The following is a 26,120-nucleotide window of genomic DNA, read 5'->3' as shown; positions in this document are numbered from 1 at the left end:
GGAATATGTAAAAATGTCCAATACCATTTCTTTATACCAGAAAAATAAATTCATCAGGGAAACAATATGATGCATACAGAATAAAATACTTTGTAGCCACTCATCTACTACTTGACAATGGAAAGAAATCTACCATGGGGTTCTTGAGATCCCAGTTACTTAACAACCTATAAACTATTCTATCTGTGTAAAATGTTAATAATTCATGGGAATGAAATATGTATGTCTGGACAATATACACCCATTTTTCCATGACAGAATTTTGAGTCACTTCTGCTTGCTTATTCTTTTCTGTATATTTTGAACTGAACACATTTAACTGCAGGTACAAGATGGCAAAATAAAAACTTTAGATAAGTATGTATTACTTTTAAAATCAGGTAATGGTAACATTTTTTCAATTTAGACAAGAAGTTATCTTCAGAACTGGTGTTTCAAACAAATGCCACAAAATCAAGAAAGCTAATTAATAATTTCACTTACTAGGCACTGAGTAAAGATACTTTTGTGAAAATGTGAATACTACAGTCACTGTGATGGTCACTATTAATTCAATAACCCAAAAGTCAGGTGACACTTTAACAAACTGGTACACCTCCACTAGAAAGAATTAGGTTGGACACAGGTAACCTGTGAGACTAAACTTGAGCAAATTAGGACATAAAATCATCACATTGACAGCTCACTAGAATGAAGAAACACAGAATAAGAATTCAAGAATTAGGGCAGCCCAAGTGGCTCAGCGGTTTAGCACCACCTTCAGCCCAGGGTATGATCCTGGAGACCTGGGATCGAGTCCCATGTCAGGCTCCCTGCATGGAGCCTGCTTCTCCCTCTTCCTCTCCTTCTGCCTCTCTCTCTTGTGTCTCTCATGAATAAATTTTTAAAATCTTAAAAAAAAAAAAAAAAAAGAATTCAAGAATTACACGAGTGTAATGAAAAAATCCTTAAAGCTATGTCAAATGACACATCACAAGACAGTTAGATATGAGCTCTTGATAACAGTGTTTCAACTGGCGATGCCAGTCAATATTATCCAGCAAACTTTTTCAAACTTAACATTCCTGGGACCCTTCCCCTGAGATTCTGATTGAATAGTTCCAGGATGGGGTTCAATAAGCTGTTTCTGTTTGTTGAGTGATTTCTTTTCATTCTACAAGTTAATTTTGTATCAACCTGACTGGGCTAAGGAATGCCCAGATAGCTGATAAAACATAATTTCTAGGTGTAAGGGTGTTTCCAGAAGAGATAAGCATTTGAATCAGACTGAGTAAAGAAGATCACCCTCCCCAGTGCTGGAGGGCCTGAGGAGAAAAAGAGGCAGAAGGGCATATTTGTACTCTTGATTAAAATGGGACACTCATCTCCTTCCTGGATTCTTAGGCCCCAGAGTGAGACCTATACTATGCCATTGGTCCCTGGTTAGCAGGCCTCTGAAGACTACAGATTTGGACTGAACTACACACTGGCTTCCGTAGATGGACTCCCACCTGTAGATGGAAGATTGTGGGACTTCAGCCTCCATCTGAGCCAATATCTCATAATAAATCTATGTATCTATATATATATATCTTACTGGTTCCATTCTTCTGGAGTATTCCAATGTACACACCAACTGAGAACTGTCCAAGATTGTACCTCAAACTTGAACCTACATATCACCTACAAAGCTTTTTAAAATAAAATCATCCTCAGTAAAGGTGAGGTGAGGCATTTCTAACAAGTTCCCAGCTGGTGCTGATGACCTCAGTCCTGGTTAGTGGGCCATACATACTGATTGGCATGGCTTGCTTTCAGAGGCCACATTTTACCCATCTGCTTATTCCCCAAAGTGAACAAAGTCAAAACAAGTGGAGAAACACATTCTATTTTCAGATCAGCCTTACAACCAAGGAGGTCATGCTTCTGGCTTTAAGCTAAACAATTTTTTTTATAGATTCTATTTATTTATTTATGAAAGACACAGAGAGAAGCAGAGACACAGGCAGAGGGAGAAGCAAGTTCCTGGCAGGGAGCCTGATACGGGACACAATCCCAGGACCCTGGGATCACAACCTGAGCCAAAGGCAGATGCTCAACCACTGAGCCACCCACACGTCCCAACAATTCGATTTAATATGTGCATTAGAACTTGGAATGTTGGGGATCCCTGGGTGGCGCAGCAGTTTAGTGCCTGCCTTTGGCCCAGGGCGCGATCCTGGAGACCCGGGATCGAGTCCCATGTCGGGCTCCCGGTGCATGGAGCCTGCTTCTCCCTCTGCCTGTGTGTTTGCCCCTCTCTCTCTCTTTCTCTCTCTCTGTGACTATCATAAATAAAATTTTTTTTAAAAAGTAAAAAAAAAAAAAAAAAAGAACTTGGAATGTTAAAAAAAAAAAAAAAAAGAACTTGGAATGTTTAGGGGCACCTGGGTGGCTCAGTGGTTGAGCATCTGCCTTTGGCTCAGGTGATCCCAGGGTCCTGGGATCCAGTCCCACATCAGGCTCCCTGCAGGGCTTCTCCCTCTGCCTATGCCTCTGTGTGTCTCTCATGAATAAATAAAATCTTTAAAAAAACAAAAAAAGAACTTGGAATGTTAAAACTTAATGAATTAAGATAATAAGAGGCACTGAAAATATGTAAAAATTAGGAGTAATTTAAAAGCTTTTTACAAATTGGAACATTAAGAGAAAAATCATATTTTCTTTCAATAAAGTGATTTTTCTGTCTCCAAGGCAGACAACATGGATTACCAACCATCCCAGAATCATAGAAGGGAAAGGTTACTACTCAATGCTGACTCATCCTTGTGCACAAATTTCACTTTTTATATCACATTAAAACTAGCCATATGCAATATAAATATATCATAAATAGCTAATGAAGAGCCTAACAATTAATAAACTTCATCATGCAAATGTAAGCAGCAACATGTATATTCCTGGTGGGATCCAGCTGCTGTATTTACAATTAGACTTAAGTAGGAAGAGCAAAAGAACTTTTCATTATGAAAGAAGTTTCACAATGCCAAAGACAACCTGTCTGATATCCCTATTTGTTAACCAAACAAGGCTTAAATCTCAAATCCTCCTTGAAATCAGACCTATACAAATGTCATTGCAAAAATAAATAGGCTGATGCAACAGATGACATCAGTTGGAGCTGTGTTTACAGATCTATCAATCTTAAGCATAAGCCTTGACCTTAACAATAAGCACTGTGTCATACTCTTTGTATTTGTGTGTTAAGCAAACTTGGATAGAAGAACTAATAAAACTTCCTAATCTCTCTTCCCCCCCAAGATTTACAACCCTGTGCTGAACTAAGTTAGGTACCTGCTAATTACTCTCATTATACTCATTACCTCTTTGAAGAGTAATTAGTAGCACTTATTTATAATAATCTCATTATGTTAATTGGGGGAGGGGTTCTCACTCACCTAACGTGGAACTCCATGAGGGCAAACACACAGTACTGGTCACTGGAATGGCGCCAGGCCCTAGCAGGGCACCAGTAATTATTGACAGGTTAGGTGATTCAAGGAATAAATGGATGAATGGCGTCTAAAACACAGTAGATACCCAAAAAATGTTCATGGAATTAATTAACAAGAAAGGGCTTATTTTCTAATTTCTTTATTACCGGACATAGGAAACTCTATGTAACATAAATCTTAAAGTAGTCACTGCAAATTCCACTTACATCAATAAAGCTTACCTCTGTGACATCTGCAACAATTTACACACCAGTGTCACCAGCATAGTGTGGCTGTGACTGGTGTTTAAATCAAAATGTTCTTTTCTATTCTCTTTGTCAATTTATCTTTCCTCTGGACCTTCACACTTACCAGCATACCCACTTATAATACAGAGAGCTAAAGAGATGGCAATCCCTGTTCTAAAACACTGAATTTATTTTATTCACTTACTTCAAAAAAATTAAGTCTCTCTCACAGCTGTGGTAGCTCTTGCTGATCTCTGAATCAAGTTTGCTTCTTTTCCTTCAGAGCACTGACTAATGAACTTATCACCACGGGCAAACACCCCTATTCAATGTCTTTGCCTTTCATCATTAACCACACAGACTCCGGCAAGTCCACTACCACCAGGCATCTAGCTCTTCTATAAGCATGGAGGCACGGATTTAAAAAACTGAGAAGTTCAAGGAGGAAGCAGTAGCTTTGAGCAAGAGCTCCTTCAAATATACCCAGGTGCTGGACAAGCTGAAGGTGGAGGGAGAGTACAGCATCACCACTCACATGTCCCTCCGACGGTCTGAGACTAGCAAACATTCTGTCACCACCACCAATGCTCCAGGCCCTGGGGACTTCATCAAGAATGTGATTACTGGACATCCAAGGCCAAGTGCGCTGTGCTCATCATGGCAGCAGCATGTTCAAGTTCAAAACAGTCAGCTTCAAGAAAGGCAGACCCTTGAGCACACACTAGAGCCTAGACATGGGGCCTGAAGAAGCTTGAGGCTCATGATGGCTGCCAATGAGAGGGGCTTTGCCAGGCCTACAGACAGCGCCATGCACTTCCAGATCATTAGGAAGTGAGCGCCCACCTCAGGAAGCCTGGCTACAACCTGACCACTAGAGCCTCTGTGCCCAGTTCAGGCCAGTACAGCAACAATGTGCCCTGGCTGGATGGTCAGGAGGACAAATGAAACGTCACTGGGGTGACTCTGCTGAAGTCTCTGTACTCTCCCATCCAGTCAACAAGGTGTGTACAAGATCAGAGGTACTGGCAGTGTGCCTAGAGGCCAGGTGGAATTGGCTTCCTGAAACCTGGGAGGGTGGTCACCTCTGTCCCCACCAACCTCACCCGAGGTCAGGTCTGTGGAGGTGCACCACGAGGCCTGTCAGAGGCCCTGCTGGTGACAATGTGGACTTCAGCGGGAAGTATGCGTCGTGAAGGATGTGCCTTGTGCAGATGTGGCCGGAGACAGCAAGAATGATTGTTCCCATGGAGGCAGCGCCATGGCACAGGTGACAGTCTTAAAGCAGCCCAGGCAGATAGATGCTGGCATGCCCGAGCGCAGGACTGCCCTAAGGCTCACATCTCCTAAACTGTGGGGAAAAGACTGATCAGCTCTCAGGCAAGAGGCTGGAGGACGAGCCAAAGCCCTGGAGCCTGGTGATATGGCCGCTGTGTACACGATCCCCAGCAAGGCCATGTGTGTGGAGACCTTCTCTAGGCCGTTTCGCTGTGCGGGACATGAGACAAATGGTGGTCCTTGGAGTTATCAAGGCAGTAGATAAGAAGTCATCCCCTGCCAGCAAGGTCAATGGTAGTGGAGCATGTCAATGGTAGTGAAGCATGTCTTCTGCAGTATCTTCAGCAATCTTCACTATAAAAATAACTTCACATCGTACATATTTACTGAGTAAGGTTAATAAAACTTAAATAGCTAGAAAAAAAATTAAAAGCCTCACCATTGCTAGGTGTCTCTAGGGACTCCTTTGAAGGGCTTCTCTGGTCTTCCTTTTCCTCAGAATTTTCCCTGGACTTTGACAGCCGTTTTCTTAGAGACGTCTTCTCTTCGCCCACCATTGTACTGTCTAGGAAGGAAGACATGAAAAGCTTTTGTTGGAGATGAAACTTTTCCCTTCTTCCCTTCTAGGTTTCTGGGTTGATCTGGTAATCATACTGACATAAGACAGATTAAAAGGAGAAAAAACACATTTAATTTCGTAAGAGAGACCATAAAAATAATGGGACTCAAAGAAGTGACCAAAGCAGGCAATGCTATATCTTTTCAGACAAAGAAACAATATATGTGTGAAGACCTGCTAAGATAAAGGGGTTTAGACTTGGGGTAGTCAATTACTGAAGTAGTCATAAGACTTGTTAAACAGCCTTCTTAGCCTGAAATTCCTTACGTCTGATGACAGGGGATGTCTTCCACCCTCCTGCTAAGGAGGGTATGTTTCACCTGGGAGATTTTCTTCCTGTTTTCAGGAAGACAAAGGAGGCTCAGAGCATCCTCCTTGCACTGGATGTTCTTAAGTAACTTTGATTCAAAATAATCAATATGACAAAGTGGCACATTTTGGGGTAGCATATTTTGCTCCCCTTCACTTTGCAGATATGACTTAGGCAAATGTCACACTATCACCGTATTTGAGGTGAAAAATTACATTTTCTTCCTTTTGTTTTACCTTAATCATATTTAAGCATTTTCTGAGTACAACATACTATAACAAATTCAAAGAAATTACTCGTTATAAAATACCTGGTTTCTATGGTCCTTATCTAAACAAAGGCCCCATTCTTAAAGAACAGTTTAGTTGAACAAGACATAAGTATATGAAAAATTAAGAATTATATAACCAAAAAAAAAAAGAATTCTATAACAAGGGGCGCCTGGGTGGTGCTGTCGGTTGAGCATATGACTCTTGGTTTAAGCTCAGGTCATGATCTCAGATCCAAGAGATCAAGCCCCACATGGGGCTCCATGATCAGTACAGAGTCAGCTGGAGACTCACTCTCCCTCTGCTACTCTCTAATAAATAAATCTTTAAAAAAGAACTAGATAACAAAAGATAAGTACAAAGATGTCACAAAGTAGAGTACAATTAACAGTCAAGTCAATGGTAAAAAAGATACCTGAAGTTTGGAAACAGAAGAGATCATGGAGAGACGTAAAGGATCACAGAAAAGAAGGTATTTGGAGTCCTGAATGATGAGAACAGAGCACCCACAGATGAGAACACATTAAAACAAGGTCCTTCCAAGCCCAAGGGGGGAGGGGGGAATGATCCGACTACTTTACTAGAGAATAGGAAAACAAGCTTTTTTTGAGTAGCTAAAAACTCAAGGACTCTCTTGGGTGCTTTAAGTTTTCTCACCTAATCGTTATAACTGCAAAAAAGAGGTTATTAGTCACAGTTCACATGTTAAAAAAAAAAAAAATCAAGGCTCAAACAACTTACTGTCAATGCCCTCTGCCCACACACCAGGAACATACCTACAGCTGAACAAGTTCAGTTTATTAGATCACATGCCAAGGGAAACAATGGGAATTTCAGAATATCAGAAATGACTTATTCAGGATTTGGGAATTGGCTAGGTGGGTTTTTGGGAGAGTCCAGAGAAGCAGAGGTTCACTGAGTGCCTGAGTGCAGTCAGAAAGTAGGAACAATTCTATGACTGGGTAGATCAACAAATCTCTATAGGGAGGCTGAAGCTGTAACCAATAGAACAGCAACAGTCATTCACATTATAGCCTGTAGGGAGGGGTATTGGAGATTTTATGACTTGGACCATGTTCACGTTTTGTCTAGGTCAAGACATGAGTACGGCATGTTCCTGTTTTGGTCTTGATCCATCAGGTCTTGACACTGATACTCAGTGAAATTGTTTGTGTTCAATGCAAGAACACCAAGACGACCCAGAGGCTAAGTGCCAGGCTAGCTCATGGCAACATCAAGGCCTAGCTGATATCAGCACAGCTCTGGGATGCCAAGGGCTACTTTTCTTCTCTTGACAGTAACTTGCCCAAGACCACACAGGGCCAGATTTGAACTTGGGCTAGATCCAAACCACAAACACCATTAACTCTCTTAATTTTTTTTTTTAAGTTGGTAACAGAGAAATGTGATGAGGGAAAAGACTAGAAAGGAGAGCTAGAGTTAAACTGAAAAGGCCTAAGAAAGGAGGACTTTTTTTCAGTTAGGCAGTGGTGAGCCATTCTAAGCATGGAAAAATATGATCACAGTCAAATTTTTGGCAGATTGATATGAACACAGTACAAGGTTTACTCCAAAGCTGTGTTTTATTATGTTTTCATTAGTCTGAAGCAAAAAGAAAAATAATGAAGTACTCACTACATTATTTTTAAAGCTACGTATTTTTCAATTCTATTATTATGGGCTTTCTAAATTTTTGTGTTAAAATGTCCTTTCTAGTATGAAATGTAGTACACGGTGCATTTGATTGTTTCCTTAAGTATCACTGCTTAGCAATGTAACAATGTGAGTAATCTAGATCATTTCCCTTCTAATTTTTTCAGAAATCAAACAAATGAACCTTATTATGGAACAGCAAATGAATACCTCAAGTCAAAATGTTAGAAGACCAATAAGATTCAATTCAGAGGAACCTAGGAAAGAGGTCAGGGCAACTGATAAAAGTGCTTTGTGTAACGGTGACAGAGGAAGCCAGAAGAGCATTTAACTCTCCAACAGAAAAGCTAAGAGGAGGACACCTGAGTCGAACAGTGGCTGAGCATCTGTCTTTGGCTCAGGGTGGGATCCCGGTCCCAGGATTGAGTTCCTCATCAGGCTCTTCCTGTGGGGTGCCTCCTTCTCCCTCTGCCTATGTCTGTCTCTGCCTCTCTGTGTCTCTCACGAATACATAAATAAAATCTTAAAAAAAAAAAAAAAAACTAGGGGATGCTCTCCAAGTAAGACATCAGCAAGTAGAGACCAGGGAAGAAAGCAACATAAAAGACGCAAAAAGAACCAAGATGTTTCAAAAAAGGAACTGTACAGAGGGTAACTGGCAATTAAAAAGTAAGGACTACTTTTTGCATCTAAACGGATGTGATGGCGACTATACTTGTGCATGTTTATGTGCTTTCTGTGTATTTTATTTCAATATAATCTGTAAAGCAAATATGTTATTTCATTCCCCAATACTGTCTTTGGTTACCATGTCTTCCCAAATATTCCTTCCTGTCTCTAGAAAGCTCTTTCTCCCCTGCCCCTTATATAGCTAACCCTACTCAGCCTTCAAAGGGTCAGAACAGCAGCAGTAGAAACAGCAGTAATAACAGCTTTGACTTAATGAGCAGTTACTGTGTGCCTGCCAGACACTGTACTGCTAAGTCCTTTGTTTTCAATCTTCACAACCATACGAAGACAGGTATTATCCTCATTTTACAGGTGAAAAAAATATAGTTTAGAGGGAATTTAACTTGCCCTGAATCATACAGTTCTCCAACAGCAGAACTAAGATCCAAAACCAGACCCAGGGATTCCATAGCCTAGGCTGTAATCACCAGACACCTTGAATGATCTCCTGTGCTAAGGTTTGATAGGGCATCATCTCTCACGTCATCCCCCTCTGCGGCCCCACTGCACTCTGTACATCCCGTTACACCACTACACTCAGCAACACCGTCTGCCTCTTAAACGAAGCAGAGGTTCCCCAAGACAAGAACAATATATTTTCTCTTTGAAACCCTCAAATCTAGTGGGGGAGTAGCTGAAACATGATAGGCATGCATTAGTACAGACCTATCAATTAATACAACCAATTTTCTAACAGAGTTCTCTCACATAGAGAATCAGGAGGCAAACATAAGCTGGGAGGATGACAACGAACATCATCTTTACTGTTAACGGCTTTCTACATACATCCTACTCAACAAGATCTATGACAAGTGTTCTTAATCAGGGGTGGGGAGGGGTCCCCTAGACTTCTAAGGGTATGCAAAAACTTCACATATTTCAATAATTTAAATAATTATACATTTTATCACATAAAGCAACTTGTACAGGCTGACTAAAACACTGTTACTTTTGGCTCTGAGACTAAATCTGGTTGATTATTTTACGTTGATTAACGGGGCGCCTGGGTGGCTCGCTCAGTTGAGCGTTTGACGCTTGGTCTCAGCTCAGGTCTTGATCTCAGATTTGTGAGTTCAGGCCCCACCTTGAGCTTCATGTTAGGCGTGGAGCCTACTTTTAAAAAGGTGAAAAAAAGGGCAGCCCCGGTGGCGCAGTGGTTTAGTGCTGCCTGCAGCCCAGGGCATGATCCTGGAGACCCTGGATCGAGTCCCACGTCGGGCTCTCTGTATGATGCCTGCTTCTCCCTCTGCCTGTGTCTCTGCCTCTCTCTCTCTCTCTCTCTCTCTCTGTCTCTATGAATAAATGAATAAAATCTTTAAAAAAAAAAGGTGAAAAAAAATACTTCATAAAACAAGTTTGATGAATAGATGCTATTTAACAAGCAAAGAAAAAAACAAAAACAAAAAATTAAGCCTGGGTACGCAAGAGAATAATGAAATCATTAAAGTTCTTGGTTATGAGACCAGGAGCCAACAACCCAGTCTAGACAAGAAAGGCTTACTTCAAAAGCCAAAACACCAGTACTGAGTCTGCACAATTACACTGCCATAGTTTAAAGCTACTTATTTTAGAAGTGAGCCAAAGAAGAAAATATTAACTCTACACAACAAAATCTTTGTGTCATAGTCCATACTAACTTCTTTGGCCTCAATTTCCTCTATTTAGCAGGAAGTGAGAACTGCAAGGGCACAGAATTGGTTAACCAAACACTAAGAGATAGTTTACACCCCTGCTCGATCACATCACCATGTCCTCAGTAAATCCTCCAACCTTCTGAATCTGTTTCCTCATCTAGAACATGGAGATAAATACAATGACACCGAGCTGTAACAATAGAAGACAATATACACGGAAGTGCCATTATTATTTACAACCAAGATTGCAAAATTAACCAAGTAATCTGATACCTACATATCTACTTCCCATATGCTATAAATGACAGTCAAACATTAAGCCATATCATCCCTCAAATTCTAGGGTTTGCTTTTATGAAGTACTAGAGGAGGGTAAATAAAGGGCCATATTTATATACTTTTTCAAATGCAATTCAAATACCACCTGGCTTCCAAGAAAATATTAACAAGTTTTATTATTATTATACATACAGACATTAGGAAAGACAAATGGCTAAAAATGGCTCACCTTGGGGCACCTGAGTAGCACAGTTGGTTAAGAGTCTGATTCTTGGTTTCAGCTAAGGTCAGGATCTCAGGGTTGTGAAATCGAACCCTGCATTGGACTCTGCAGTCAGTGCATAATCTACTTGGGGTTCTCTCTCCCTCTACTCCTCCGCCCTGTCCTCCCCCCACCTCGTAAATAAATCTTTAAAAAAAAAATGGCTCACCTCATTTTGATCAAATCCTCTGATCATGTAAATCATAAGATTATGAGGGAACATCTGACTCTCACTCCCCCTCGGTCACTACCACTAACTTTTCCATGTTTCTTTAACTTCAACATCCATGTACAAAGATCCATCCAATACCCTGGCATCCCAGCTCCCTGACTTCCCGTCTCCAACAAGCTTTTCTTATGTTCCTTCCCCTAGAACTTACTGTTAACAAACAACTGTACCATGTCCATAGTTCTGGTTTCCAGCAACTGAACTACTAATGTTTCCACCAATGCCATTCTTCTCACGGTCCTATCCATCTCAATGGGACTAGCAGTCACTCTGCCCAGATTTTAAACAAAACCTAGGAATCATCCTTAATTCTCTACTTCCCCTTATCCCATCCAACAGCAAGTCCATTTTATTTTACTCTGCCTTCAAAATAAATCCCCACTTGTGATGTATTCTCACCACACCCACCACATTTATCAGAGTCTAAGCCGTGGTCCCCTCTCTGTAGTAACCTAACTGGTCTGTCTTCATTTTCTCCCTTCTGCTCTATTTTTTAACACAGCACCAAATAATCAGAAAAATTAAGAATTGTTAGCCAGTTCCCTTTATTGGGAACTATTTGCTCTACTCTCTGATAAGAGCTTTGTGTACATTTGTGTACATTCCCTCCTTTAATCCTAACAATAACCCTATGAGGTAGGTAATCCTGTTGGCATTTTCAAACAGAAAAAGGCAGTGACTGCCAAAGGCATAACTCTAGATGACAGGAAAGAAAGAAAACTTTAAAAGTAGGAATCAGGGGCACCTGGGTGGCGGCTCAGTGGTTGACCATCTGCCTTCGGCTCAGGGAATGATCCCGGGGTCCTGGGATCGAGTCCCACATCAAGCTCTATGAGGGAAGCCTGCTTCTCCTTCTGTGTTTCTACCTCTCTCTCTCATGAATAAAATCTTTTTAAAAAAAAACTTTAAATATATACATAAAAAAAAGAGAGTGACTTAATATTTGTCTTTTAATAAGACAATGTAGAGGATGAGGGACTGTCAAAGAGAACAATAAGCAAACACATAAAAAAGATAAAGGTGAGAAATAAGCCTCAAATGCCATGCAATTTTTTTTCTTAAACATTTTATTTGAGAAAGAGAGAGCACAAAAGAGAGCACGAGCGGGGTGGGGAAGAGGCAGATGAAAAAGCAGGCTCCCCAATGAGTAGGGAACCCAACTTGGGACCTATTCCAGGACCCTGGGCTCATGACCTGAGCAGAAAGCAGATACTTAACCAAATGAGCCACCGAGGCACCTTCCATGTGATTATTTGATTATTAAATAAACAAATGATCTCACAAAGAAATCAGAGATAAGATAAATGTACAAGCATCAAGGTGATACCTATGATATGATATCCAGGTGGCTACAGCCAGAAGGCATCCAGAAATAGAGATCCAGAGTTTCCTAACTCAGCTGACTAAGGTCACGGGTATGCCATTAAGCTAAGAAACTACAGAAGAGAACGGAGTAGGTAAGTTCAGTATGATGTGCCTGTAGGTCAGCCAAATGATGAAAAGGCAGACAGGTGAACATACAAGCCTGGACTAGAGACAAAGATCTGGATTCATGAGTGGGAGCAGCTAAGACCAAGACACAGGAAGGAAATCTCCCAGGGAGAGACCATAGGAAACAATAAAGCTAATATTTACCTAGTACTTACTATGGCTCATTCAATTCTCACAACTACCTATGCAGGAGATACTATTTTCCTATTTCACAGGTTAAGTCATTTTCCCAATATTACAAGGCACTTAAAGAATAGTGAGAAAAAAAAAAAAACAAAAAACAAACAAGGCCTAGGAGAGATTAGAGGAGGACCAGGAGCAAGCAATGTTAGAAATCCAGTTAAAAGATTCAAGAAGAGTGCCTGGTTGGTTCAGTCTGTCAAGGGTCCAGTCAGACTCCCTGCTTAGTGGGGAGCCTGCTTCTCATTCCCCCCCCCACTCATGCTCTCACTCTCTAATAAAGAAATAAAAATCTATATTAAAAAAAAAAAAGACTCAAAAGTAATCTGATCAATATCATGGAAAATTCAAGTAAGACCAAAAAAAAAAAAAAAGGAAATTAAAAAAGGAGGGTGGGACCTAGGGTATTTCACAATTTGGGGACATTAATAGCTAAAATTTGTACAATTTGTCAGGAAGGAGGACAAAGAAATATATTGGATTGGGTTGCAAAATGAGTTGAGTAAGTAAAAACAGTGATCATAAGACTAGTCTCTCAAGAGGTCCAGCAACAAAGGAACCAGGAACTAATGTTTACTAAGCCAGTAACATTTACGGTGCTGGGCAGCAGGGCAGGTGCACCACATATCTCATTTAATATTTGCATTTTAAAAGAAGCAAAAGATTTGGAAATGCTATGAAGCCTGTTCAAAGTCACATGGCCACTAAGTCGCAATGGAAATATTTACACTCAAGGTGACAAAAAGCAGACCAGAGAGCTATTTTAAAGTACAACATACAGATCGGACAACTATTTCTTAAGAATCCAATCTGTGCATTGGTTTTGTAATGTTCAGTGTGATAGCATCTAATTTGCCTTAAGAAACCAACACAAAAATTGACTTGAGAAACAAATGAACCCTGTTTGGAAGAATGTCAACTTTAGCCTACCTGCAGTGTTCCTATTTAAAAAGCTTTCAAAAGAACCTATAACTCGGGCAGCCCAAGTGGCTCAGTGGTTTAGCATCACCTTCAACCCAAGGCCTGATCCTGGAGACCCAGGATCCAGTCCCATGTCAGGCTCCCCGCATGGATCCTGCTTCTCCCTCTGCCTGTGTCTCTGCCTCTCTATGTCTCTCATAAATAAATAAAATCTTTAAAAAATAAAATAAAAACAGAACTCTATAAAACGAGTAACCAACTTACTCTCAGTGACCAACTTTGCTAAGTCCCCAAAGAAGAGCAGCAGATAAACTTACAATTCAAAAGATAAAGTTTCTCTCCGCTCCCTTCCAAGCAAAGATGTACTCAAGAACAACTCTATAGGGATGCTTAAGTGAACCCAGAGGTTGAGCTTCTGCCTTTGGCTCAGAGGGTGGTATGGGGATTCAAACTGGCATCGGGCTCCTGCTTCTCCCTCTGCCTGTCTCTGCCTCTCTGTCTCTCTCATGAATAAATACATAAGGTCATTAAAAAAAAAAAAAAAGAGGGTTGCTTGGGTGGCTCAGTAGTTGAGCATCTGCCTTCAGCTCAGGGCGTGATCCTGGAGTCCCAGGATCGAGTCCCACACTTGGAGAGAAAGAGAAAGAAAGAGAAAGAGAAAGAGAGAGAGAGAGGGAGAGAAGAAAAGAAAAGAAGAAAAGAAAAGAAAAAAAAAGAAAAGAAAAGAAAAAGAAAAAGGAAGGGAGGGAGGAACAACCCCACAACACTTATATATCATTAAGTCATTAAGTCAATTAGCTAAAAAATTCAAATTCTCATTCACATTTATATGGTCAATATAATCATCATTTATCCTATGTGATTAAAAAAAAAGTTAACTGGCCTTTGTTAAAAACTTTTTCCATTTCCCTCCCAAAAGGAACAGGCAGGCACTCTTTCCTAGTTAACATTTTCCATTCAAAAAAGTTCCTTCCTCTGTTCTCCAGCTCCTGTGTTCTGCTCTGCCAGGTGCTAGGCCAGACTCTGGTAATCAAGTCATAGGCAGGATGCACTGGACCAGCTTCATGAAATGTCCACGCCAAAAGAAACAAAGCATCTAAGTGACAAACTTATTACAACTGATGATAAACTGCTGCTAGGGAAAATAGAGTTCTAGGAGGGCTTAACAGAGTTAAGGGTTAACTTAAGGGTTTCCGTAAGTGATATTTGAGGCATGTGTTGGATTTGGGGAAAGGGGAGAATGGTGTACTAGAGGTGGAGGAAATCCCTTAAGACCATGAGAGTGAGTAAAGAGCCTTTATTAGAACAAAAAAAATAAAACCAATGTGGTTTGAGCCTAGAGACCCGGGAGGAAAAGTGGCCCAAAATGAAATGAAGGAGAGTGGCTCTTTATTCTCCAAGAATGTGAAATGTCTGAGGTTTCTAAGCAAGTGAGGCACTGAGACACGTGCGTTTTAAAATGATTTCTCTTGAATGTATCAGAGCTCCTCCCCGAAGCCATTCCCTCCTCTAGACAACACACAAACTTCCCTAACAAGTCATTCGTGGATATCACCCACATAAAGGGGGGGGGTGGAGGCAGGGAGGGACCCGCTTCAAGCTGAGTTCTGTGTCAAAGGCAGGTATGGGGGGGGGGGGGAGAGTAGTTTCAACGGTGGCAGCGACTTAGAAAGTGACCGGTGAACTTCATCTATACAGAAACACGAAAAAAAAAAGAGCGTTTAAAGTCGTTTCTCGGTTACAAATAACTTCTAAATGCACGTATCAGAGAAACCGAGCGGCTATGAATCTGGAACAGCGGCAGCAAAGTACAGCCATCATGTTTGAAGATGAAATAGGAGCTCGATGCGAGGCTCCGGCGCCCAGCCAGAGGGGCACAGCGAGGTCTTCAGGTGCCAGCTACCTGCCCCTTCGCACACACGGTCGTTCCGCAATCAATCCCCGATTGCCTGAGCGCATTCTTTGGTTTCGCTTTTTAAAGAAGAAAACGTCTCGTAATTTAGAACTTCTGGAAGCACCCGCCGGAGAGATGCCACGGGATCGGGGGCCGCGGACCAAACCTCCGAGGTTTAAAGGGCGGCCAGCGGCGAGGGCGCCCCGCGCTAACTTTCCCGCCCTCCCCCTCCCCGTCACCGTCACCGTCACCGCCCGGGACTCGCGGGGCCTCCCCCCGACCCAGGGCACGGCCGGGCCGGCCGGGCCGGAGGGGCAGCGTCCGCTTCTTTCCCCTTCCGCTCCGGCTGGGGCGGGAGGGCGCAGGCTGCCGGCGAGGAGGGGCTCGGGGCGCACGGGCATTACCTGGGGCCGGAGCGCGACGGCGGGGGCCTCGGCAGCGAGGGCAAAGCCGGGGAGCGCTCACGGCGCGGCCGGCGGGAGGGACGCTGGGCGGCGGGAGGCTCGCCGGGCGCCCAAGGCCAGCGACGCACCGGCCCCGCCGCGGGCGAAGATAAAGCGCCGCGCTCGCCGGCCCCTCCGCCCCCGGCCTCGCAGCCCGCTACGCAGCGTCACGCGCACGGCCGGCGCCGGCTCGGGGCTTTATTGGCCGCGCCGCCGCCAGGCTCCGCCCACCGCCCGCGGCCGCCCCGCCCCTTTCCGGCCCGCGGGGACCCGGCGAGGCGAGCGCGCACCTGGCCCCCGGCGTCCGGAGCGCGGCGACCCGCTCGCCCCCGCCGCCCGCTTTCCGTGGTGCGCCGCCGGCGATCCCGTGAGCGCGCGGGAGGAGACGGAAACTTCCTGCGAGTCCGACGCGGCCCCGGCGCGGCAGCCCCGGGCCCGGCTAGTGTGTGGCGCCGCCTCCGGAGACTCGCCGAAGCCGCCCCCCCGGAGCCCTGGATCCCGGACGTTTGCACGGACGCTCTGAGGAACAGAACTGAGGCACGAGGCAGCGGCCTGCGTCGTGGGATGCTCTAATGCTTCGTAAGCTGCACCTGCCTGTGCCCTTCGGCGCACGCGAACTGGGTAAGGAGACAGCAAAAGGATGGGGCAATTAAGAAATCTAAAAGGAGGCTTCGTAATCAAAGGAAAAATAATGGTGCAGAGAGATTCAGGACGTAGATCCAACAGTTCATCAGATTTTGCGAAGGCAAAGATGTAATCAGCGAATTTAGGGTAAAGGTGAGTGAAAAGGGAATGGTGAGAGCAGCAGAGACTGGAGGGTCACACTCAGAGCCCGCCTAATGACTGCGACCCTACTCCTGCCACCTAGCACCCTGTCAAGCTGCCCGGAACAAATGGATCAGCCTGGGACGCCCGGGTGGCTCAGCCGTCGAGCATCTGCCTTCCGCTCAGGGCGTGATCCCGGGATCTGCATCGGGCACCCACATCGGGCACCTTGCAGGGAGCCTGCTTCTCCCTCTGCCTGTATCTCTGCGCCTCTCTATGGGTCTCGCATGAATAAATAAATAAAATCTAAAAAAAAAAAAAAAAAAAAAAAAGAAGAAGAAGAGCTCGCTCTCTCCCAAATAAGAAAAACAAAATCTTTAAAAAGAAAAAAGTAGGTGAAGGAGTTAGCTATGCCAACTGTGGGGAAGTACAGCATTCTAGACAGAGGACAGTGGGTACAAAGGTGCTGATGCTGATGTAATGTTGCTTATTTGAGGAACAGGCCAAGCAAGCGGCCAGGAGACTTGAAGCACATTTGTAGATGGTATGAGACTAAGGTTGGAGTGAAGTAGGAGTGTAACCACACTGCTTGAACTTTTTATTAAGTTTTACCTTGTTTTGTTTTTTTTTTTTTTTTTTAGAGAGAGAGCATTTGTGCAAGGCTTGGGGGGGGCAGAGGGAGAGAGAGAGAATCTTAGGCTCCATGCCCAGTGAGGAACCCAACATGGGGCCCAATCTCATGACCCTGAAATCATGGCCTGAGCCAAAATCAAGAGTCTGACACTTATCCAACTGAGCCGCCAGGTGCCCCGTCGTTCTGGAGGGTTTTTTTAAGATTTGTTTATTTTAGAGAGAGAGAGAACACAAGCAAGGGAGGAGCAGAGGAAAAGGGAGAGAATCTCAAGCAGACTCCCCTTTGATCATGAACCCCAATGCATGGGGCTCAATCTCACAACTCTGAGATTATGACCTGAGCCAAAACCAAGAATCCAACATTCAACTGACTGAACCACCCAGGCACCCCCCAATCTTGCTTTTTTAAATCAATCTATTTTGTACAGAACGACTCAGAATGGAGCAGAAATGGAACAGGGAAAAGCCAGAGAATGATAGGAAGTTACTGGGCAAATCTATGGGATAGATGATAGTGATCTGCATTAGGGTAGTTGCTATGGAAATAGAAGTAGAAAAATTTCAAGGTGTTTTCCTGAGGTGCAGGTGTAAAGAAATATAGTAAACAAGGTGACTCCCAGGTTGTTTTCTTAAGCAAGTGGGAGGATGGCAATGCCATTTAGTTCAAGGGAGAAGACCATTTAATTTGATTGGAAGGACCCTAAAAGCCTGTGCCCAAACCCCAATCCTCTTCCAGTGCTAGCCTGCAAATCTCACATCACCTCAATCCTTGATATTAAAGTTTGGTTAATGAGACCCCCGGGTGGCTCAGCGGTTGAGCATCTGCCTTCTGCTCAGGGCATGATCCCAGATTTCTAGATCGAATCCCGCATCGGACTACCTGCCGGGAGCCTGCTTCTCCCTCTGCCTGTGTCTCTACCTCTCTCTCTGTGTCACTCGTGAATAAGTAAATAAAATCTTTAAAAAATAAATAAAAATAAAGCTTGGTTAAGTGTGAATGTTGATTTTACCATATTCCAAATAACGTGTACAAAACTTGTTCTAGTTGCTAGAGATATAAGATAAACTATTAGGGAGATAAAGATAAATAATAACTAAGCCATTTCAAGGCAATGGGACAAGTGCCGAGGCACCTGGGTGGTTCAGTTGGTTAAAGCAACTGGCTCTTGGTTTCACCTCAGGTCACGGTCTCAGGGGCCTGGGATCCAGCCCCACATCAGACTCCACACTCAACATAGAGTCTCTTTGTCCCTCTTCCTCTGCCCTGTCCCTCCCCCTACTTGTATCTCAAAATCCAAAGATTTTATTTATTCATTTGAGAGAGAGAGAGTGAGAGAGAAGGGCAGAGGGAGAGACAGACTCCCTGCTGAGCAGGAAGCCTTCACAGGGCTCCATCCCAGGACCTGGGGATCCTGACACGAATAGGCAGACGCTTAACTGACTGAGCTACCCAGGTACCCACCACCACCACCCCAAATGACAATGTGACAAGTGTTATAATAAAAATAGGTAATAAAAAGACCTGCCCTAACAGGGTCATTATGAGGATTTAATGAGTTGTTAATTACCTAGGAAGCTCCACGCATAGACCCTGACATATAGAAGTACTCAATAAATATTAACAGTTGTTTTCTATGCTGAGATTTACCATTATTGTTGATGTTGCTACCTTCTGGATACAGTGGGAGCAGTCGGAATGGTTATCGCCGCCTGCCACTCTAGGAGAGGGAAGGGTGAATGGAGGAGGGCTGACTGCAGCTTTCCAACCAGTAGGGGGAGGAGTTTAGTTGGCAGGCAAAGAAAGAGCGAAATCCAACCAAAAGAAAAGTCAAAGGCCAAGAAGACAAGAGGGAGCCAGAACCATCTAGGAAAGAGGAAGGCAGTTTGAGTGTTGTAGAAGTGTAAGCTATTTACTGACAAGTGGCAGGAAATAAAGCTGGTGTCAGGGCTTAAGAAGTTTGTATGTATGCCACGCTGGGACAATCTGACTTAGACTCCCACAGACAGTTGGGGAGCCAGTGAGAGATGTCTAAAGGGAGATGCAACTGGATGAAAAGCGCTCAATTAGAAGGGCAATACAGTAACATAGGTGAGGGATGATAAATGCAGCAGCAAGTGAGATAGGAAGAAGGGGGCATATTTGAGAGATATTTAAAAAGACGATTGACAGAGTTAAGTGTTTGGCTATGGGGGTTAAGGATATCTCTAGGATACCTAGCTTAGCAAACTGAATGGCTACGTTAATGAGTTAGCTAAATTAAAAAGTAAGAAAATATATCCTGGACATAGAGCAAGAATAGCTTCACTTGCTATAGCAGCTGAATAATCCATCTCCAATTGAGACCTAAAGGAACTGAAAGAGAAGCAATCAAGTTTTATTTTGGCTTCAGAATAAAATAGCTTTAACGTTTTTTTCTGGTTGTGTAGCTAATGCATACTCATTGAAGGAAATAAAATCAAATGTAGAAAAGGACACAGGTAAAAGCAATCTACTGTCCTACCACTCAGAGATGCACCTAAATTGTGATGCAGGGAAGGAAATGAAGCCTGGGACTGAATCTGGGACTGACCCTGGGACTGAGCCCTATCACAAGAAGGCACTGGGTTCTATAGGAAACCAGAAAGGAAAACTAAATAGGAACCAAAGCAGATTTTAAAATACAAACATGTTAGGGCGCCTGGGTGCTCAGTCAGATGACCATCTGTCTGACTTTTGGTTTCTGCTGGGGTCATTGATCTCAGGGTTGTGGGATTGAGCCCTACATCCGGCTCAACACTCAGCATGAGTCTCCTTGAGATTCTCTCTCCCTCTCCCTCTGCCCTTCCCACTCATACTCTCTCACTTGCTCATGCTCGTTCTCTCTCTCTCTCTCTCTCTCTAAAAAAATAAATAAAATAAAATATAAACATCTTAATTCTTCAAAGACTGACATCTCCCTCAGTGATACCAAGCAAGCAATAAATATCCCGTTCCAAGTTTGCGTAATTTCCTCATTGGCACTTAGGCGTAGCAAAACATAGTTAGACTCAACCAGAGTTAAAGTTTTGTGACTAAGCTAAGGACAATGAGGCAAGAGTGTAAATTGGAATGACCTTGATTGATATGTCCCTGAAAACTCTGGGAAAGCTGAAATCCTGCTTTGTTAATGTATCCCAGAAGCACCCAGCACAGTATGTAAGAACCATCTGATAAATACATCGAGTGGATTAATGAAGCCAACTGAAAGCATAAATCCCCAGATTGTGGGCAGATCCCAAACAAAATAGAAGTCAGGCACAATTTCACAGTTTATCTTAGTGTTTCAGTCATCTTGCATGATATGTCATCATCCCTTGTTTTTCTACAAACAGAAGTGTTTATGTATAAAAGGTGAGGCACTATCTATCCCAGTTAAATAGGTAGCCAGCTTGATTCCCTCGATTCTTTCTAGATCAAAATAGCAAAGCAAACATTCATAATAGTTCAAGGGATATATATGTAAGAAGAAATACCCTCAAGAGATCCTGAATCACCACAGATGATTTTTGTTATCTCACTGAAATTAAGTGGGTATAAATCTAAAGATTATGATCATTTAAGATGATACATTAAGCCCTAGAGAAACCATTATAACTCCCAAAAAAGTGAAAAAAATAATTAAAGGAATTTAAATGTTATACTAGAAAATATTCATTTAATGAAAACAAAAAATAGTAAAGGAAGAAGAGAACAAAAAGGACATGAGACATAGAAAAGAAAAATTTAAATGGCAGATATAAGTTCAACAACATGGAATGGATAGTAGTAACATTAAATGCAAATGAACTGAGCAATCCAATCAAAAGGTAGATTGTCAGATTACATTAATAAACTAGATCCAGCTGTATGCTGTCTGTAGGAGACACTATTTAGATTCAGAGGTACACATAGATTGAAATTTAAAAAACAGAAAAAGATATATCATGCACAAAGCAACCATAAAACAAGCTGGAGTGTTTGTGTTAATATCAGACAAAATAGACTTCAAGGCAAAAATGTTTAAATGCTGTAGCCCTTTGCAAAACAGTCTTACTCAAACATAAAGTTGATGGATAGTTAGAAGAAAGGCAGAGACAAGGGGCCACGGCCCTGAAAGGAAACCACCTTTTTTTTTTTTTTTTTCATTAAAGACTGTATTTATTTACTCATGAGAGGCATAGAGAGAAAGACAGAGACATAGGTAGAAAGAGAAGCAGGCTCCGTCCAGGGAGCCCAACTCAGGACCAATTCTAGGACCCCAGGATCATGACCTGAGCCAAAGGCAGATGCTCAACAACTGATCCACCCAGGGATCCCAGGAGGAAACCACTTTTTTTTTTTTTTTAAGATTGTATTTATTTATTCATGAGAGACACACAGAGAGAGGCAGAGACCTAGGCAGAGGGAGAAGCAAGCTCCACACAGGGAGCCCGATGCAGGACTCAATCCCAGAACTCCAGGATCATGCCCTGAGTTAAAGGCAGACCCTCAAACGCTGAGCCACCCAGGCATCCCAGGAAACCACTCTTTTTTTTTTTTTTTTTTTTTTTTTTTAGGAAACCATTCTTAAAAAGGATTTTACACCCACCTTGGAAGGAGCCTTTCACCCTTTCCCACGTGATAGGCAGATGACAAAAACTTGATTGGATGACAGATGCACAGAGGGTTAATCAGATTAAACAGCCCACCAAGCAGCCCATAAAAACCCCTAGACTTAGAAACTCCAGGTGGCAACTGTCTTCGGTCCCCTCCCTTTAGGAGCTGTGTACTATCACTTTACTGTCAGTCAATAAACTTTGTTTTCCTGCTCACCACTCTGTCTGGCCTACCTCTTCATTCTTTGAAGTGGTGTGACCAAGAACCACAGGCACTGAAGCACAATGAAATCCTGTAACAGAATTACCATATGACCCAGCAATTCTACTCCTAGGTATATACCAAAGAGAAATGAAAACCTACGTACATAAAAAACTTGTCCAAAAATGTTCATAATAGCTAAAAAGTGAAAACAACTTAAATGTTCACCAACTAATGAATGGATAAACAAAATATGGTATATCCATATAATGGAATATTACTGAGCCATAAAAAGAATGAAGCAGTTGCTTAACTGACTGAGCCACCCAGGCACTTCAGAAAGACATTTTTAAAAGTTGTCTTTATTCACATAATTTTGACTTAAAATATTAATATTCATTAATTACATTTTTCTGTGTGATTTTAAAACCTATATTAGGGATCCCTGGGTGGCTCAGCAGTTGAGCACCTGCCTTCGGCCCAGGGCGTGATCCTGGAGTCCTGGGATCAAGTCCCACATTAGGCTCCTTGCACAGAGCCTGCTTCTCCCACTGCCTGTGTCTCTGCCACTCTTTCTCTGTGTCTCTCATAAATAAATAAATAAAATCTTTCTAAAAAAAAACCTACATTAATTTTTATTTTACATTTACTTTCTTTTATCTTTTACTTTTTAAAAAAGATTTTATTTATTTGAGAGAGAGAGAGAGAGAGAATGATTGGGCAGAGGGAGAGGGAGAAGCAAGCTCCCCACTAAGTAGGGAGCCTAATGAGGGACTCAAGCCCAGGACTTTGGGATCATGACCTGAGCCAAGGCAAATGTGTGACTGAGCCACTTAGGTACACTGACTTTTCTTTTTTTTTAAGTAGGCTCCACACCCAGCATGGAGCCCCCTACAGGCCTTGAACTCACAACCCTGAAATCAAGATCTGAGTTGAGATCAAGAGTCTGACACTTAATTGACTAAGCCACTCAGGTGCCTCTACATTTACTTTCTTAATGAAAATATATTCAACACATTCAATTTGCATACACTTTTAATATGACTACATTCTGTGTACTAATACTTTAGATCATCACTATAGATAGAACACAAATAAATGAAAATCCTGGGGATCCCTGGGTGGCCCAGGGCATGATCCTGGAGTCCCTGGTTAAAGTCCCACATCAGGCTCCCTGCATGGAGCTTGCTTCTGTCTCTGCATATGTCTCTGCCTCTCTTTCTGTGTGTGTGTGTCTCTCATGAATAAATAAATCAAATCTTAAAAAAAAAAGAACTGCTAAAGAATAAAATAAAATAAAGCAGCATACCAAGAAGACATTTATCTCATTACTACTCATTGACCAGCTCAACTCTGAATCAGTGAACCTTTCACCTATAGAGTTATTGTGTCCAAGTATTCACATTAGTGATGCGGATTGGGTAAATTTGTTCTCTATTGTTTATGCTTTACATGTCCTGAGGACAAGAGACTTGACTCTTCATAGCTATCATTCCTGCCTCTTTTGGGATTTCTTAAACCCACATCTGGAGAAAGCTCTTGAAGTGTAACTCCTACTTCCTCTGCACGTGATTCAGTTAAATTCAAAACCTACTTATTGGTGCCTACAGTCACTGTGATAGATGCTATACAGGGGAGTCAATCAGTAAGACCATATCTGTCTTTTAGAAGCAACACAGAATTGTTTATGTGTGTGTATGTATGCGTGTGTGTGGTATATATGGGAAGTTGGGGAAGGTGGTTAAAAAGTTCATAGATAACTGTAAACAAGGCAACTGTCTGTAGACCCACCAGTAACATTTGTGGGATTGAGGACAAAGGAACAAATTGAAGCCCACGTGCCTTAAGTTTAATCCTTTAAAAGTTATAAATCAAGTTTACACAGACTATCAATTAAAACACATCCTCCTACTTTTACAAGAATCAAATAGGAGAATACATGAATGCTATTGCTTTTTATGTGAATGAAGAAGTGAAAGGTCAAAATGACAATTTAAATATTGCACTTGTCTACTTTTGGCTGATGGTCTGATGATGTTTGGATGGACAAAATTAAAACCTATGTTGTTAAAAAAAAAAACCTATGTTTATATATCATCATGTATTTATCCCGTAACTTTTATCTTTTTAGTATTTGAACATTAATTTTTAGAAATAATTATTGTTACTTATTAGAATTATCAATAATATTAGAAATTATTAATTATTATAAATCATCGTTATTAATTATTATAAATAAGTATCATTAATATTTTCTTTTCTTTTTAAAAAAAAGATTTTATTTATTTATTCATGAGAGATAGAGAGAGAGAGAGGCAGAGACACAGGCAGAGGGAGAAGCAGGCTCCATGCAGGGAGCCCAATGCAAGACTCGATCCCAGGACCCCAGGATCACGTCCTGGGCCGAAAGCAGGCACTCAACCACTCAGCCATCCAGGCGTCCCAGTGTGTTGCTTTAGAAGGAGAGGCAGAGAGGCATTAAGCCTCAGGCTCAGGAATAAAAAAACAAAAACACTTTCTAGAACGGTGTAAGATCCTCTATGCAATATTCCAACTTTTATTTTCACTAACTCTGTAGAATATTACCAGTAAAAATTCAAGTAATAATTATGGTGGTTTTAGAAATATAATGAATAGCCATCTACTAGGGATTTGACAGATTTCCTAATAGGCTGTGGGGGCTGAATTAATTTTATTTTTTATTTTTTTTTAAGATTTTACTTTTTTTAAAAAATAGATTTTATTTATTCATGAGAGACACACAGAGACACAGAGACACAGGCAGAGGGAGAAGCAGGCTCCACGCAGGGAGCCCAACATGGGACTCGATCCCAGGTCTCCAGGATCAGGCCCCGGATCGAAGGTGGTGCTAAACCACGGAGCCACCAGGGCTTGCCCAAGATTTTACTTTTTTAAGTTATCCCTACACCCAATGTGTGGCTTGAACTCAGGATCCCGAGATCAAGAGCTGCAAGCTTGGGGATCCCTGGGTGGCTCAGTGGTTGAGCATCTGCCTTTGGCTCAGGGCGTGATCCTGGAGTCCCAGGATTGAGTCCGGCATTGGGCTCCCTGCATGGAGCCTGCTTCTGCCTCTACCTATATCTCTGCCTCTCTCTCTGTGTCTCTCATGAATAAATTAATAAAATCTTTTTTAAAAAGCCACAAGCTTTACCAACCAAGCCAGCCAGGTACCCTGGGGCTAAATTAATTTTGAATAACAAAAATAAGGTGAAGCAACAATTAATTTCACTGAACATTCAGCTATCAGTTCATGCTATTGCAGGATCAGTATGAAATGACAGATGCAGGTCTTCACATTTTAGGTCATAAGGGGACCTTGCACAAACATTAGAGGATTGTTTCCCTTCTATGAGAACAAAGAATGTAAATTAAAATTGTTCTGGGTCTGGGCAAGAACAAGTTGACTAGTCATCTCCATCATCTCACCAAGTAAATTTCATGAGTTGAAAGGTTTATATTGGAGAAAATGGAGGGAGCAAAAGCATGAAAGTCAGAAGACACAGCATGTGTTGAAATGAGTAATCAAGTTGGCCTGGAGATCCAGTGCTTCTCAAATTTTTCTGTCAATGTATCTGTTTACAGAGAAAGAATAAACTTGAATGCCCCACTTGCCAAGAAATCTTTGTTCCCATATCTCCATCCAATGTCTTTGACGTCTTATGTTTTATCTTTAAAATGAATGCAGTTCGGATCCCACGTCAGGCTCCCGGTGCATGGAGCCTGCTTCTCCCTCTGCCTGTGTCTCTGCCTCTCTCTCTCTGTGACTATCATAAATAAATAAAAATTAAAAAAAAAATTTTTTAAATAAAATAAAATAAAATGAATGCAAATTTTGCGTACCAGTCTACCATATCAGCGGTATCATTAAAAATAATGTTTTAGGGATGCATCGAGCTCCCTGCATGGAGCCTGCTTCTCCCTCTGCATATGTCTCTGCCTCTCTCTCTGTGTCTCTCATGAATAAATAAATAAAATCTTTAAAAAAAGAAAGAAAGAAAAATAGGTTCCTATTGGCTTT

General features: G+C 42.2%; 1 protein-coding gene and 1 long non-coding RNA gene across 3 annotated transcripts in view; one reads left to right on the top strand and one right to left on the bottom strand.

The window, feature by feature from the left end:
• The window catches only part of SOAT1 (sterol O-acyltransferase 1), a 74,899-nt gene extending 58,834 nt beyond the window's left edge, over nucleotides 1–16,065 (bottom strand). Inside the window, exons 1-2 of one of the 2 annotated variants that reach the window (XM_026001219.2) lie at nucleotides 15,850–16,065; nucleotides 5,415–5,540 (exon numbers count right to left, since the gene is read on the bottom strand). In XM_026001219.2, coding sequence (XP_025857004.1) covers nucleotides 5,415–5,532 — 118 coding nt within the window. In that variant the 5' untranslated portion in view covers nucleotides 5,533–5,540; nucleotides 15,850–16,065. Of the gene's footprint in view, nucleotides 1–3,416; nucleotides 3,541–5,414; nucleotides 5,541–15,849 lie in introns of those variants that run through there. The other variant, XM_072733133.1, reaches the window with a different exon arrangement.
• An 87-nt stretch (nucleotides 16,066–16,152) lies between these two features.
• Nucleotides 16,153–26,120, top strand: part of LOC112921837 (uncharacterized) — a 29,999-nt gene continuing 20,031 nt past the window's right edge. Inside the window, exon 1 of the long non-coding RNA XR_003235317.2 lies at nucleotides 16,153–16,509. This is a non-coding gene — a long non-coding RNA (uncharacterized lncRNA). The remainder of the gene's footprint in view (nucleotides 16,510–26,120) is intronic.

This window comes from Vulpes vulpes, chromosome 13 (assembly GCF_048418805.1).
Source record: "Vulpes vulpes isolate BD-2025 chromosome 13, VulVul3, whole genome shotgun sequence".
NCBI lineage: Eukaryota > Metazoa > Chordata > Mammalia > Carnivora > Canidae > Vulpes > Vulpes vulpes.
Note: the sequence above shows the minus strand (reverse complement) of the source record. Positions and strands in the feature narration are given on the sequence as shown.